This window comes from Cygnus olor, chromosome 10 (assembly GCF_009769625.2).
Source record: "Cygnus olor isolate bCygOlo1 chromosome 10, bCygOlo1.pri.v2, whole genome shotgun sequence".
Classification (NCBI taxonomy): Eukaryota; Metazoa; Chordata; class Aves; order Anseriformes; family Anatidae; genus Cygnus; species Cygnus olor.
In genome coordinates this window covers 12,738,827-12,751,861 of record NC_049178.1, presented here as the reverse complement: position 1 = coordinate 12,751,861, position 13,035 = coordinate 12,738,827, and the positions used below count along the sequence as shown (strand labels likewise).

General features: G+C 50.7%; 1 protein-coding gene across 3 annotated transcripts in view; it reads right to left on the bottom strand.

Moving 5' to 3' along the window:
- MTMR14 (myotubularin related protein 14) overlaps positions 1–13,035 on the bottom strand; it is a 30,940-nt gene that overhangs the window by 10,883 nt on the left and 7,022 nt on the right. For all 3 annotated transcript variants that reach the window (XM_040568932.1, XM_040568934.1, XM_040568933.1), the window contains exons 6-17: positions 12,814–12,936; positions 12,225–12,298; positions 9,696–9,766; positions 9,494–9,568; positions 7,397–7,463; positions 6,384–6,469; positions 5,886–5,962; positions 5,608–5,644; positions 4,382–4,452; positions 3,712–3,761; positions 3,358–3,496; positions 437–613 (exon numbers count right to left, since the gene is read on the bottom strand). In XM_040568932.1, the coding sequence (XP_040424866.1) occupies positions 437–613; positions 3,358–3,496; positions 3,712–3,761; positions 4,382–4,452; positions 5,608–5,644; positions 5,886–5,962; positions 6,384–6,469; positions 7,397–7,463; positions 9,494–9,568; positions 9,696–9,766; positions 12,225–12,298; positions 12,814–12,936 (1,047 nt within the window). The remainder of the gene's footprint in view (positions 1–436; positions 614–3,357; positions 3,497–3,711; positions 3,762–4,381; positions 4,453–5,607; positions 5,645–5,885; positions 5,963–6,383; positions 6,470–7,396; positions 7,464–9,493; positions 9,569–9,695; positions 9,767–12,224; positions 12,299–12,813; positions 12,937–13,035) is intronic.

Here is a 13,035-nt window from a genome sequence, read left to right as displayed (position 1 = left end):
CCCAGCAATGTCAGAAACGTCAGCAGAGGGAATAGAGGACTGGATAGGTGTAGAGTGAGGTCTGCCTGGATTGAATGTTTCCTTCCAACCATTGCAAATCCCTGTGGGGGCATTTGACAGAGAGTGCTGTGAGATCCAAGCATGCAGGATGCCAAGAAGCCAGACCTTGTGGAGTAGAGGCATGCACCGAGGACAGGCAGAACAAACACCCGGCTGTTATTGGCAGTTCCTCACTCCTCTAAGTGGGCTGAGGCGGGAGTTGGTGTTTAGTGATAAGTTCCCACATGGTTAGGCTAGTGAGGAAGAGGCCTCCGGAGGCCTGTTTGTAGGTACAAACCCACGTGCTCTGTGGTTCTGAGCTACACAAAGGCAGCCGAACACTTTCTTTATCCAACTCTCCTTTTGCTGAGAAACGCTCTGCTTCATCCCATCTCACCTGGATCTGGGCACCTCCAGCGGGCTGCTTCCAATCCTCAGGAAGTTATCAGAATGCGTTGAGGAGGAGGAGCTGGAGGACTTCACTTCCACCATCCCCGCAGAAGGCAGCCTGTCTTCAGACTGCTGCGCCCTGCTCCAGAGCACAGCTTGCGGCGATGATGCACAGCTCTTCCTCCTGTGGGATGGAGGGCCTGGGTGAGAAAGCTGGCGCTCTCACATTCTCCAGCTAGGAACTCTTTCCACAACAGACCAGATTTTACCCCAGCAGCTAAACTCTTGTTCTCCCTGAACCTGCCTTCCCCCCTCCCAAGGAACAGTGAGTCACAGGCAACGGCTCAGGGACGGGGGCACACCGAGCTCAACGCATCTTAGCCCATTCTTTTATAGATCACCATCCACGTGACCTGGAAATCAGAGACAGGAGAATGCATCAGCCCACACACATACAGCGAGTGCTTTGTTTAGTCTAGCTGTAAAAACGCCTCAAGCAAGGGGCCTCCCAGCAGGGAAAGACCATTTCAATCTGCTTCAAACTCTGCAGAGCGTACCAGCCGAGGAGCCCGGCCCAGGTGGGTGTTTTTGTGTACTGATGAGGGTGGCAAGTACACAACACCAGTGTTGTTTTCCCTTTTAGCAATTTCCTTTCGACACCACTGCACTGACCACACGCTCAGAACTGACAATCTCTCTGGTGCATTTCAGTCCTCTTCCTGTCTGTGCTGACAACCCAGAATTGCTCTGGCTTCTTTTCTAGCCGGTGCATTCGGACTTGTGCACAATTCGCTGTCCATGGCTGCATCAGGTCTCAGCTCACATTACTGTCTAGATACATGCCAAACAAGCACACACATTTGGAACTAATCCACATCGCTGCTGCTCCACATTCAGGAGGTTCTACTTTCTTACATATTTTTTCCCCCCTGGAAAAGTCCCAAGAATTTTTCACCTTCCGATATCACAGCGAAACGGGTAAAGATATTGCTATGTACACAGGAAAATAGGAAGAAAAAAAAAGGCAAATTAATGCAAAGAGAAGATGCTGTTCATCCTGGAAAGGGCCCCTTAACTTTGACTGAGATCAAGAACTGTCAGCAAGTGCAGCTAAAGACAGGCTCACTGTACAGTGGGAAGCACGATACCTCCCTTCATTTCTTGAAGTGTGTCCACCCTCAAATATCACACCACAGCCTCTCTCAAGCATTATTCATCTCATGTTATCATAGCTGCCAACATCTCCAAGAACAGCCCGCAGAGACAGGCTCGTACAGCTAACAAACAAAATGCCTCTCCATGCAAGGAGACCTTGAGCCCACTTGTGTTCAGGGCAACACAAAGAAAAATCCTCTCCTCTTCCCTCTTATGCTACGCGCAGCCCAACTCTCTGTCGATCACAATGCTTACAGCAAGCTCTACCTGTTCTCCAGACTACACAGCCATAACAGGCTGCAGGAGGACGTCCGTGCCTAGTTCCCTCACTAAACACTTGTGGCAAGGCTCACAACCTTCCCTTCCCTGAGCTCATGTCCACAGCACGGGCCCAAACCACCAGTGCGGTACTGGCAGCTAGCCCCAACACAACCTGATGGCTCCAACAGGAACAAAAGCAAACTACAATTAGAAAACACATCACAAAAGTAAGCCCTGATACGTACAAGTGCAGCAAATGTCTTGCACCATGCTCTGACCGCTTGAGATCACATGTAGGCTTTGAGCTGTGGGATCTAGTCTGGGCTGCAGGATCTAGTCTGCATGTCCTGAGCACTCCAGAGCACTGTAAATGCTTCCAGTTTCCTACACCCTGTAGCCAGACAAGTGGAAAGTTGTCCTCTACTTGCTGCACTCACTTTGCTGTGGACAGGTATACTCTGTGTGTTAAAGGGGACTCTGTGATGGACGCTTGGCAAATGCAGTTTGGGGGGTCCCCATCACCGTTTTGGGGATTCTTCATTAAGATTATCTCGTCCCCTCTTCAGCGTTTTATAAATTGACTCACAAAGTGCTTTAGAAAGGCTGCTGCCACTAGCATGGCTGCAGGCTCGGTCCCAGAAGACTTCCAGCTGCCTCCAGCACAACCCAGATTTAATTTAAAATAATTGCAATATGAAATAGCATCTTCACATGTGCTGAGGGAGAGGAGAGAAAAATTAAACGGAGAGGGGCAACCCTACAGAAAGATTCTGGAATCCCCAAACAGCACCAGAAACCCCACAAGCAATCACAATGCCTGTCCCAGAGCAGTCACCCTACACCTTCCCCAGTCCCCACTTGCAGACAGCCACCAGCACCCCCAGGCAACTCCTCTGTGACCCTCTACCAACAGGGAGCACTGAGAATTTCATGTTCTTGCCCCGAAGTATCCCAAAGCAGCACTGCAGACAGCACCCTGCTTCCACTCACACACCTCACGTTGTTAGATGGGCTTAAGTACAGAGGAGATTCTTGGCCACCCAGTCCACCTACCACTAACTCAGACAGTACCCTCCTTTAACCTCTTCTATAAACTAAATTTCATCTTAGGGCAACTAAGCTTTCTGCCTCCTTTTTTTCCCTGGGGAGGCTGCTGCCGAATGCCATTCCTCCTGCAGTTCAGAATGAGCTTTTAAAAGTAATGAAATCCTTCATGGACGAAATGTGACAGTGAAGGGTGGGGGAAAAAAAAAAAAGAAAGCAAACTTGACGAACACCATTGCAGAAGCCTAACGTGGTCACTAACATGGGGTGGTCTCCAATCCTCAGTGCAGAAGAACTGTAGCACGAGTTGTGGCAAAGCCTCTGAGAGCCAAATTCCTTCCCGCACTGTAGAGAACCCATGCCACAGAGAGCAGACCTGGATGTTGAGAGACTTCAGAGAGATCTTTTCTACAGTGCCCAGAGCCTGCCGCTCTTGTTCTGCAGCCCACTGAGCGGTCATCTCCTCACCATGCTGCCTGGGCCTGTGCTCCTGCTGGCATCAGCTCCACAGCTTCGTAGGTGAAGCTCCCGGCTGCTCCAGGGGAGCTCTCCATCCCCAGGGAGAAGTCGCTGCTCAGGCTCGTGGTGCTGCCTCGGTCTCTCTGCTCTAGAAAGAAGAAAACAGAGCTACCTGAAGGCCAGCCAGGTCTCGCTGACTCTCCCACCCTTCAAGCAATGCCCTTTCTATTTGCCCTAGGGCCTCGTGCTTGCGAGCCCCAAGGGAAGCACACCCCTGTGCAATCCCCTTGGTGCTGGGAACCCAAGCCCCCAAGCGACCATTACCAGCACCCCAGGGCGCTGATGCTCAGCAGCAGCACTCACTGAGCATGCAGATCTCCTCTAGGGTGAAGCCAGGTGACAAGCTCTTCCTCCTGGGGAAGAAAAGACAGGGTTACCTCGGGCACGCTCCAGCGCTGCGGGGAGGCTGGCCGCAGCCAGGTCTCTGCAGCACGCAGCGGGTCGGAGCAGCGGGAAGTCAGCTGTGCAGGGACAAAGGGGAGGGGATGGGGCCGGTGGGAGCTCTCTGAACAGCCCCAGCCCACACACCTGGGCTCTGACAGGCTGCAGGCAGTCACCTGCTACCTCGGAGCCCGCAGCCTCCTCCAGGGTGGGCTATGTTCCCCTCTGCCCCTCCTGAACTAGGGGTTAACCTTCAGCAGCCTGTTAAGAACCAGCCGTCCCTGCTCCCCCCAGCAGTGCAGGACGGACCCTGCCGCGCAGCCTGCTTGAGCCAGAGCCCACGTCTCTGGGTTCATCTGTGCTAAAGCAGCCATGGATAATCATTAAGCAGAGAGCCCATTTCAGCATGGACAGGTTTTCAGAGCACATCGTGGCACCTCACAAGCCTCGGCCCCGTTTTGCAGCCTTCAGAGTGCAGAATAAATTAAAGAAAACTGGGCCAGGACACCAGGGCCTCGAGCTCCCCGAAGGAACAGCACTAACAAGCTCCCTGGCTCTGCAGCCCATGCAGCAGCAAGCAGAGGCTCCTTACCTCGGTGACTTCACAGCAGAGAACTCCTCAGAGGTGATGTGCTTCAGAAAATTGAAGCAGAAAAAGAAAATCTGAGCAAAGGGAGAGAGAAGAGCTGTTCAGGAATGAACCTGAGGCTTCATGCAGCCTCTTATCTTGGTGGGGAGGTGCTGGCAGGAAGGAGATAGCAAGAAATCTGCAGCTACTAGACTCCAGGTGCCACGGGCTGCTACCATCCCATCCTTCTCTTGCTTGTAAAACTGACCCTCTGTTCCCTGCCACAGGGAGGCCCAGAAATGAAGGTGCATGACAGGTCTCCTTATCGACACCTTGCACACATGCCACAAGCACACAGCATATGCTCATGCCACCAACGCAGAACAGAACAGACCCGGCCCCCAGCAGCTGTTTATACATCCAGGTAAGCAGCAAACCCAGCTGACGACTGGGGTGAGTGATACTAATACGGGGTCCTGAACCCCTGAAAGGTGGAAAACAGCCCAGAGCTCCAGCTCTGCTTTCTCCAAGGTGTGTGATACCGTTCAGAGGCAGGGATTCCCTAGTGAGGCTACAGTCTGAGGAGCAGGGGATTAGCTTTAGGGTTAGACATACTTCCCACCTCTTGATCTCTATCCAAAAATGACATTGCAATGTACTGCAACTACAGTCAGAGCAATCATTGTGTTTTTGTTTGTTTGTTTTTTTTTTGCTTTGATTTGAACAGAATTAACCCACTAACCTTAACTGCCTCCCAGACCCATCTGCGCACTGCCAGACACACACCCTGGAACCAGCACAAGCGGCTCCACCAGCCTGTAACGGCACACAAAAGCCACATGCAGCTGCAGCACCCAGGCAGGAGAGCTGGCACGCAGGACAAGCACACGAGACTACACAGCTTTATTTCCAAGCTCCCAGGAGTCACACACCTTAAGACTCTCTTCTCATTGCTGAGCTGAATAGCAAGCCCTAGCAGCCTCTCACCAGGGGCATATAATGGCACTGTGGGGAACCAGCAGGACTGACACCCACCAACCAAACCACTGGAAAAGCATTCCCACACCTTACGGATAAGGAATTGACAGGGGAAGGCTCCTACCTCACATCTGCAGCACCTCAACAACCCTTTTAGAGCCCATCCAAACCAGTGATATTGCCATGAAGCAGACAATGAACACTGCTACCATAAACAAGTATCCTGAGAGCAGAAAGCGATGCTGAGGCACTGCCCCAGACGAGACACTCACCTCTTCTCCTTTACTGAGTCGATCGACTAACATGTGCCTGGAAAGAGAGCAAGGGAGGGAGGTCAGTCACTTGCCAGAAAGCAGAATCGGAACAATACAAGAACAGCCAGGTGACTAATCCTCCACAAAGAAAATGCATTAGCCTCTTTTTGTCACAGCTCAGTGAGAGATGCCCCACCATCTACCTTGGGCTGTGAGCAAACACCAAAGGTGACCCTCTGAAGGCTTCTCCCCTGCTGCATGGGGTTACATAAACAAATAAACCTTAATGTGCCTACCCGAAGAGAAACCAGTCATAGGCCACTGTCAGGTAGAGAATCTCAGACGGCTCCAGGGACACGTGGATCAGCCCATCCTGCAAGGCAAATGAGAAACAGACTTCAGGCAGCAGCCCTGGAGACTGGAACTTGGTGTTCAGGATCTACAGAGAGCTGGCACGGTGAACCAAGGTGCCCAGAGCTTGCTCTGCCTCCAGCACGAGTTGAACACCCTCCTGGTTACAGAACACTAGCTCCAAACCCTGAGCATCTTTGCAGCCTACAGGACAGAGAATCCCCTGAGCAGAGCTGCAAGCGCCTTGCTCCAGCTGCCTGTGATGCTGTGCCTGATGGCAGGACAGCACGTTGGGCTCCACTTTGAAGCCAATCCACACCCCCCTCTGAAGGCAGGATGAGCAAAAGGAACATTAAGTGCTCCAGCACCACTTTCTGGGGACACAGTCGCTCACCCTCCGACCAACCACCCCCAGAAGCAGAGCAGGTCAGGCAGGTACTCACAGCCCATAAGGAGAGGCGCAATAAGGAGATGAAGAGAGGAGTTCGATCCCAGCCAGATATACAGTGCACCAGCAGCCCGCTGTCATCTGTTACAGGTGGGAGTGGGAAGGAGAAGGAAACAAAAAGATGTTGCAGCAAGAGCAAAGACTTTTCTTTACGGCAAATCTGCAGTGACAAGCTATTCTCCATCTCCCCAGCCTAGGCTCAACAACAGAGCTGAGCCACCAAGCCAGAACATTTTGTCTTGAATATGGCAGCCAACAAATTGCTCGGAGTGTCCTGGGATGTCAGCAGCCCCAGCTGATGTGCTGTCCTGGTTCTGACAGCTGCTCAGGACATGAAGTCACTAGGTATGAACATCATTTTGCTGCCCAAAACATACACCCCTCCAGTCGCAGCCCATTATCACAATCTATCCCCACAACAGAAATAAACCTGCTCCAACTGACCACTTTCTCTCAGCCTCACCAACCTTCCCACTGGTACAAACTGATCAGAGGCACACACAGGGAACCAAACTCCTGTGCTCTCCAGAACATTTGCAGCGTGTCCCAATGTAACTGCAGGAAAGTCTGCAGTTTGCCGGGTGGGCAGAGCCAGCCATGGCTCCATCTATCAAGCAGTGCTACATATAAAGTCACTGTGTCTGGGAATGGGATGCCAACAAAGGGCAATATACCCCCTTCAAGGGGTGGCTGTGATGACAGAGGATGTAAGGAGCTCCAACAGCTGCCTAGTGAGACTCCAGATAAGGGGGACAAAATACAGACACATGGCAAATAAGAGAGTCAACAAGGAAAGGAGCAAAAAGGAAAGGGATCCCAGCAAGTCCCTCTCTAGGAGGGGAGCTGGAGCCCTGAGACTCTAGGACCATCACCCTGCTCTGAAGAGAGAGAAGGGAAGCTCTCCATACAGGGGCTCTTCTGCATTGGGAACCGATCCACAGCTGCACTATCAGCTTCTGGAGGAAGCAACTGCTGCTAGACTGCTGGGAGGCAAGGAATGCGCCTTACCATCACTATTGATGATAGAGATCAGCAGCTTCAGGTAGTTCTGCGTCTGCTGCACGAGGTCCCAGCTCTGTGCCGAAAGAGAAATGTTGATGGTAAGCAAGAGGCTGCTCTGCAGTTCTGAGTTTGCCATACTCTTGGTTTCTCTATCCAGAGAAATAATTCCATGGCCATTTGTTACAGTGACAGGCTTTCCTCTTGGTCGGCCCTCTAACCACTCCCCACATCCTCTGAGAAAAGCCCTCTGCAACAAGAGGCCAGGCAGGACAAAGTATTAAAAAACAAAAGGCCATGGCTACTGCCTGCCTGGCTGACACAGAACCTGCTGCCTGCAGCCCCAAAGCCTCAGGCAGACCATGCTCAGAGGTACTGAAGCGAGCTGGCAAACACCTGCGGAGCGCTGACCCAGTTCTGCAGCCCCCCGCACGCGTGCACTTTACAAAGTGGCTCAGCAGCCACGTTACAGCTGCGGACGTGATGCAAGGAGCAGGACGGGACGGGCAGGCCAAGGTCAGCAGCCTGTCCCCACAACTTGAGCCCTTTTGGTGCCAGTGACCCCTGCAGGCTGCCCAAAGACCCACTGCAGGCTTACTTGTGCTGATGCCAGAAGGAATCATCCCATCATCCCGTCTCTCTCTACACCACAAACCAGAAATTTTCATTCAGTTGCCCCACATACAGCTTGAAGCTTGCGCTTGGCCACAGCTCTGCCCAATAAAGCACCTAATCTAAGGGTGACAGTTCATCATTCCTTTGGCAGCGTGTTCCAAGACAAATCCTCAAAAATAACATTCAGGACTGCTTTCCTCATTTGTATGCCTGATTTCAGACTTCAGATACTGCTTCCTGTGCAGCTTTTCTTCCCTAGATTGAAGGGTGCTTTAGAAGTAGTATTTTCATAGAATTACAGAATATCCGAGTTGGAAGGGACCCACAAGGATCACTGAGTCCAACTCCTGGGTCCCCAAATGACCACCCCAAAAAAAAATATCAGATCATGTGTCTGAGAGCGTTGTCCAAACACTTCTTGAACTCTGGCAGGCTCGGTGCCGTGAATGTACTTACACATTAATCAAGTCAACCCCCAAAATACCGCTGTGATTAGCTGAACAGACTGAGAACTTTAGCTTTAAGCACAGCACCTTCTCCAGTCCTCAGATCATTTCTGCATCTATTTTCTTACATGCTTTTCAATTATTAATAACCTTTTCAAAATACTGGCTGCTCAGTATTTTAGTGAACAAGTTTCTAGCCATAAACAAACCGTTGTCCCAGTAGGCCTGTGCTTCAACACTGCGAGCTACTTTTCCGTGACTCTGCTTGTGCTGGCACTCACATTATTTTCGTCACTGACAAACAAGCACCGGCCGAGCACTTGGAGCTCTGCTAGTTCTGTGCTGCTTCCAGCCACAGAGCGCAGGAGCATGACAGGCTCCAGCATGGCCAATCCTACCAAAACCTGGAAGGACTGGCAGATCCACCATGTGAAATGGTGTGCAAATTAACGCAAGGCGATGTGAGAATTGAGGTAAACCTCAAAGCTTGGGCAAACCTAAGAGTTCAATCGTCATTGGTGACGCTGTCACAGTAAGAAGCAATGCAGATGTGGTCAGTTATGATTTTCTCCTTTCCTATAACAGGATAAACACCTTGCATAGCCTCTAAGAAGGTGCCTAGTTATGTGGCTACTGCTCACGTAAGGGAAGGTTGACCTTTTTCATGTCTCTCCCTAGCTAAGGAAGTCTGTCCAGCAGCCCCATGCCTAACTACCACTGCGAACAAGTAACACTGCTTCCAGTTCCCTGGCACGCTCCTCACCTTTATTAGCGACGTATCTCCCTAATGGACTGCTAGCTTTACGCAAGCTACAGAAACAGATTGGATGTTATTGTCGGCTGCCTTGGGACACACCAATTCACAGAGCTTTCGGGTAGAGGATTTCCACTGCTATTCTGAACAATCAAGTCTGCAGCTTCACTCCCGCTGGGATGTTATGAAGCGAACCAGATTACTGCAACAGCAACGAGGCAGCCTTCAAATCCTTAATGATTCTCCCTGATTGAATCTCTGACCTCCCAGAGAGATGCCCACTTTGCTCACCTGGTACTCGCTCCAATCAATATTCAGAGATTGGGTCAGAGAGGCTGGGATACTTAGTGGGGCATCTACATAATCCTGGAAGTAGAAACCAACAAGAACAAAAAAAACATAATTGGTTAGAGGAAAAACCATGATTTGCAAGCAATGAGTTTCAAAAAACAAAGCTTAAGCGCAGTAAAGCCCCCAGCTTTCCATTTTATACCTGTTTCCAGTTAAATATGAGACCTTCAGCTGTGTAATCCCGGTCTTTGTACTCCTTAAAAAATTCACAGCCTGCAAGACACGAGATAACGAACAACTGTTCAGCCAACTGATATCTAACAGCCGAAGGGCCCTGTGGGACTGAAAGTGCTGGCAGCCCTGGGCTCCAGAGCACCAAACCAATCAAAAGTGTTGCCTGTGGGAAGTGAAGAGCAGTAATCAGTACAGCGTGCAGCATGGCCTCCCAGCAGCAGCAACCCAGAGCACTCAGCAGTGAACACACTCACACGGCAGACAAAGAGCAAACTCCAAAGGCACAGCAAACGTGAAGTCTGAGGGACCGGTTTTATTCTCTCAAACAACAGGTTTCAGCAAAGACCTGCGCGTTGCAGGGCCACTGACTTTTGCGCAGATCTGAAGAATCAGCCTGGCATCCTGAGTGAGAAGGAACCAGCAAAAAGAGATGTTGGTGGAGCCTGGGGAAAGCCAAGTTTCACAGGGCGTCTGCTGCAGGTAACAAGAAAGGGCTCTGTCAGAGGCAACTGCGGTTTCTCTCACATTTAAGTCTCCCCTTTCAAACACCAGAGTTGCCCTATGTGAAGAAAGCAGGTACATAACCACTTCCAAGGTTTCCCCCAGGCCCTCCCCTCCTGAAGTTTCTGCCCTATAGCTCCTGTTTCTTCTCAAACAACTATTTGAAGCCTCTGCTGCAAGCTGTAGTCACTTAGTCACAGCTGAGCAGCACCATTAGCACTGCGGCTGCCTGCAGGCTACATGAAACACCTCTCCTGAGGTATGGTGTGTGCCACAGAAGCTTCACAGCACCCACGTCACCAGGACACCCCTGTGCCAGGCACTGCATACACAAGCTCCGATCCCTACTCCGCAAGTCAAAAACAACTTCAATGGCAAAAAAAAAAAATCTATGTGGAAGGACAGGACTAGTCCTAGAGAACACGCAGCCAGGAAGCAATCTGTCAGTTGAGATTTAACTCCAATTAAACACTGGCTTAAAGCAAAGAGTGAGGGATTATAGCAGCAAGCATTGGCACCCACAAATGCCAACTACCAGTCAGAAGGAAAGGAGGGCTTCTGTACCAGAAAGCACAAAAGCTTCTGCAGATACCCCATTTTAACCCAAGTCTTTCACCCTAGACAGTCGTGTCTGGACACTGCTTCGTTCACCTAAGACAACAGAATCTCAGAATAACTTCAGAGACAAATTACAAGATGGAAATTCTTTCGGTGCAAACCTGGAAACGCTGATAAGAACCTATCAATCACTACACTTTGCCAGTCACTAGAGGGGCTGCTGATCCTCAGATGTGCACGCCTCAGATTTAACAGAATGATAGCATTCCCCTTTGGACCAGCACTGCTACAATCAGGTAACATCTGCAGGGAGTTTCCAGCGTGATAAGATTTACCTCTAGCACAGCAGCAAAGAGCTGCTAAGAGACAGCAAATGTCCCAGGTGGCAGAAGAGGAAGGAGCATCACTGGGTATTGCACACTGTGCAGATCCCCACACAGTAAGAACGCTACAACCTAACTCACTTCTTCCTCATTCTTTACAAATGCTACAAAGGACCTATGCACACTGTCTTTCCCATGGTCTAAGCGTGGCAAGACAAACGGCAGCAACACGCACCTGTGGCACGTGCTACAGAATACTCTTATTTCTCGCAGCCCTTTGCAATCAGCAAGGAAACCTCCATGGAAATCTTAAGGCAGCTTCTCTGAACTGGCACTAATTACTGTGTAAGAAAAGTTCCACCTTTTTTTTCCCCTACACACACCTTAGGGGGCAACAACTAGTAATCAAGGAAAAGTTTGAGTGTGGATCATCCATGACCACTTTGTCCCTGTCCCCTTTTCTTTGTGCGCAAGGGAAAAAGGAGGAGTCCTTTGTGGCAGCCAGACCTCGAACACAGCAGCCTCACACCCAATCATGTTACCGAGCCCGGCAGCAGCAGCCAGCCAGCAATATTCAGCTCATCTTCAGCAAGTGACCCAGCGGTGGTTGCTAGGCGCAGGAACTGATATAGCCAGGGAGACGGACTGGAGTGCTTCGCATCTCAGCCACACGCCGCAGGCGCGGGTTAGCGGTTCTGCCTAGCACTGAGAACGTATTACAGCAGTCCTCTGGAAGCAGCAGGACCAGGAAATACTCCTAAGAATTGTGGGTTTATATACAGCTTGCTTTGTAGCAGGTAGTACTTTGGAGTCGCAGGGCTGTCAACGGCCGTCTTAACCCCAGCCCCACCACTGGGATGTTTTCTCTGTGCCTGAATTCATCACAGCTGCTGAGAAATTCTGCTGCCACCTCAGAGCGCCTAATGCCAACTCGCAGCGCCAGAATATCCAGATCTGTTGCACTGCTCTCAGTCTAAAAGAGCTTCTCTCCTGAGGGAGCGTAGGTAACATGAAGCAAGCCACAGCCATCGCACCACACACACACGTAGTTCCCAGTCCCCAGCAGCAGATTGTCACCTGTCCCTTGGGAGTCCCTCTGGACATCAGTCCTGTACCTGGGTATGGGATGGAGAGAAGTGTGAAATCAGCATAACGTTGAGCTTTGTCCACCTTCTCAGAAGACGTCACACTGCACAGGACAAGAGGAAAACAGCAGACATTTGTACAGATTTTTCCATGGAGACACCGGCATCCAAAAAGCTTCCTGTTGCATTTCCCCGCATAATGACTCGACTCAGGAATGGGCAGAGGCAGAACTTATGCAACACATCCAGATTAACAGGTACTGCCCTAAAATATGAAAGTTTTCCTCTGAGAGAAACATCAGGAGAAGCGACCTGCTCCTATACACAAGTGGAAGGCTCCCCTTTCTGAAAAGGGGGTTGCCACATCACTTCAAGCTCTACAGAGAAAACCTACTCAGACTGCAGAAGACAGATGAAAGCAGTTATCTTGCCCACTGACACAGCTTTCTCTGGTGTGAAAGTGTGGGGTTCTCTCTACAGCAATGTCTGATGATCCTTCTGTAGGACCATTCCAGGGACTGCTCCTAGGATGCTGGGTGCATGCCCAGTAACAATTCCCACGTGAGGGCTGCTACCTGCAACTCAAAGCCTGCAGAAAAACGAATGAACCCAGACTCACTTCAAGCCAAACTTCACCTTCTTGTTTTCCACCATCAGATCACAGATGTATCGGACAGAAAGGTAACGAAGCAGCTTGATGTCATGTCCTCTGACCTTGTCAAACAGCTGGGAGTCTGCGTTTCTGCAACACGGAACAAGGCAAAGCAACATCAGCGTGGGAGACTGACCACGTCACCTGCACAATACTGCCACAGTTCTTCCCTGAACTGCTTCCAGCCAG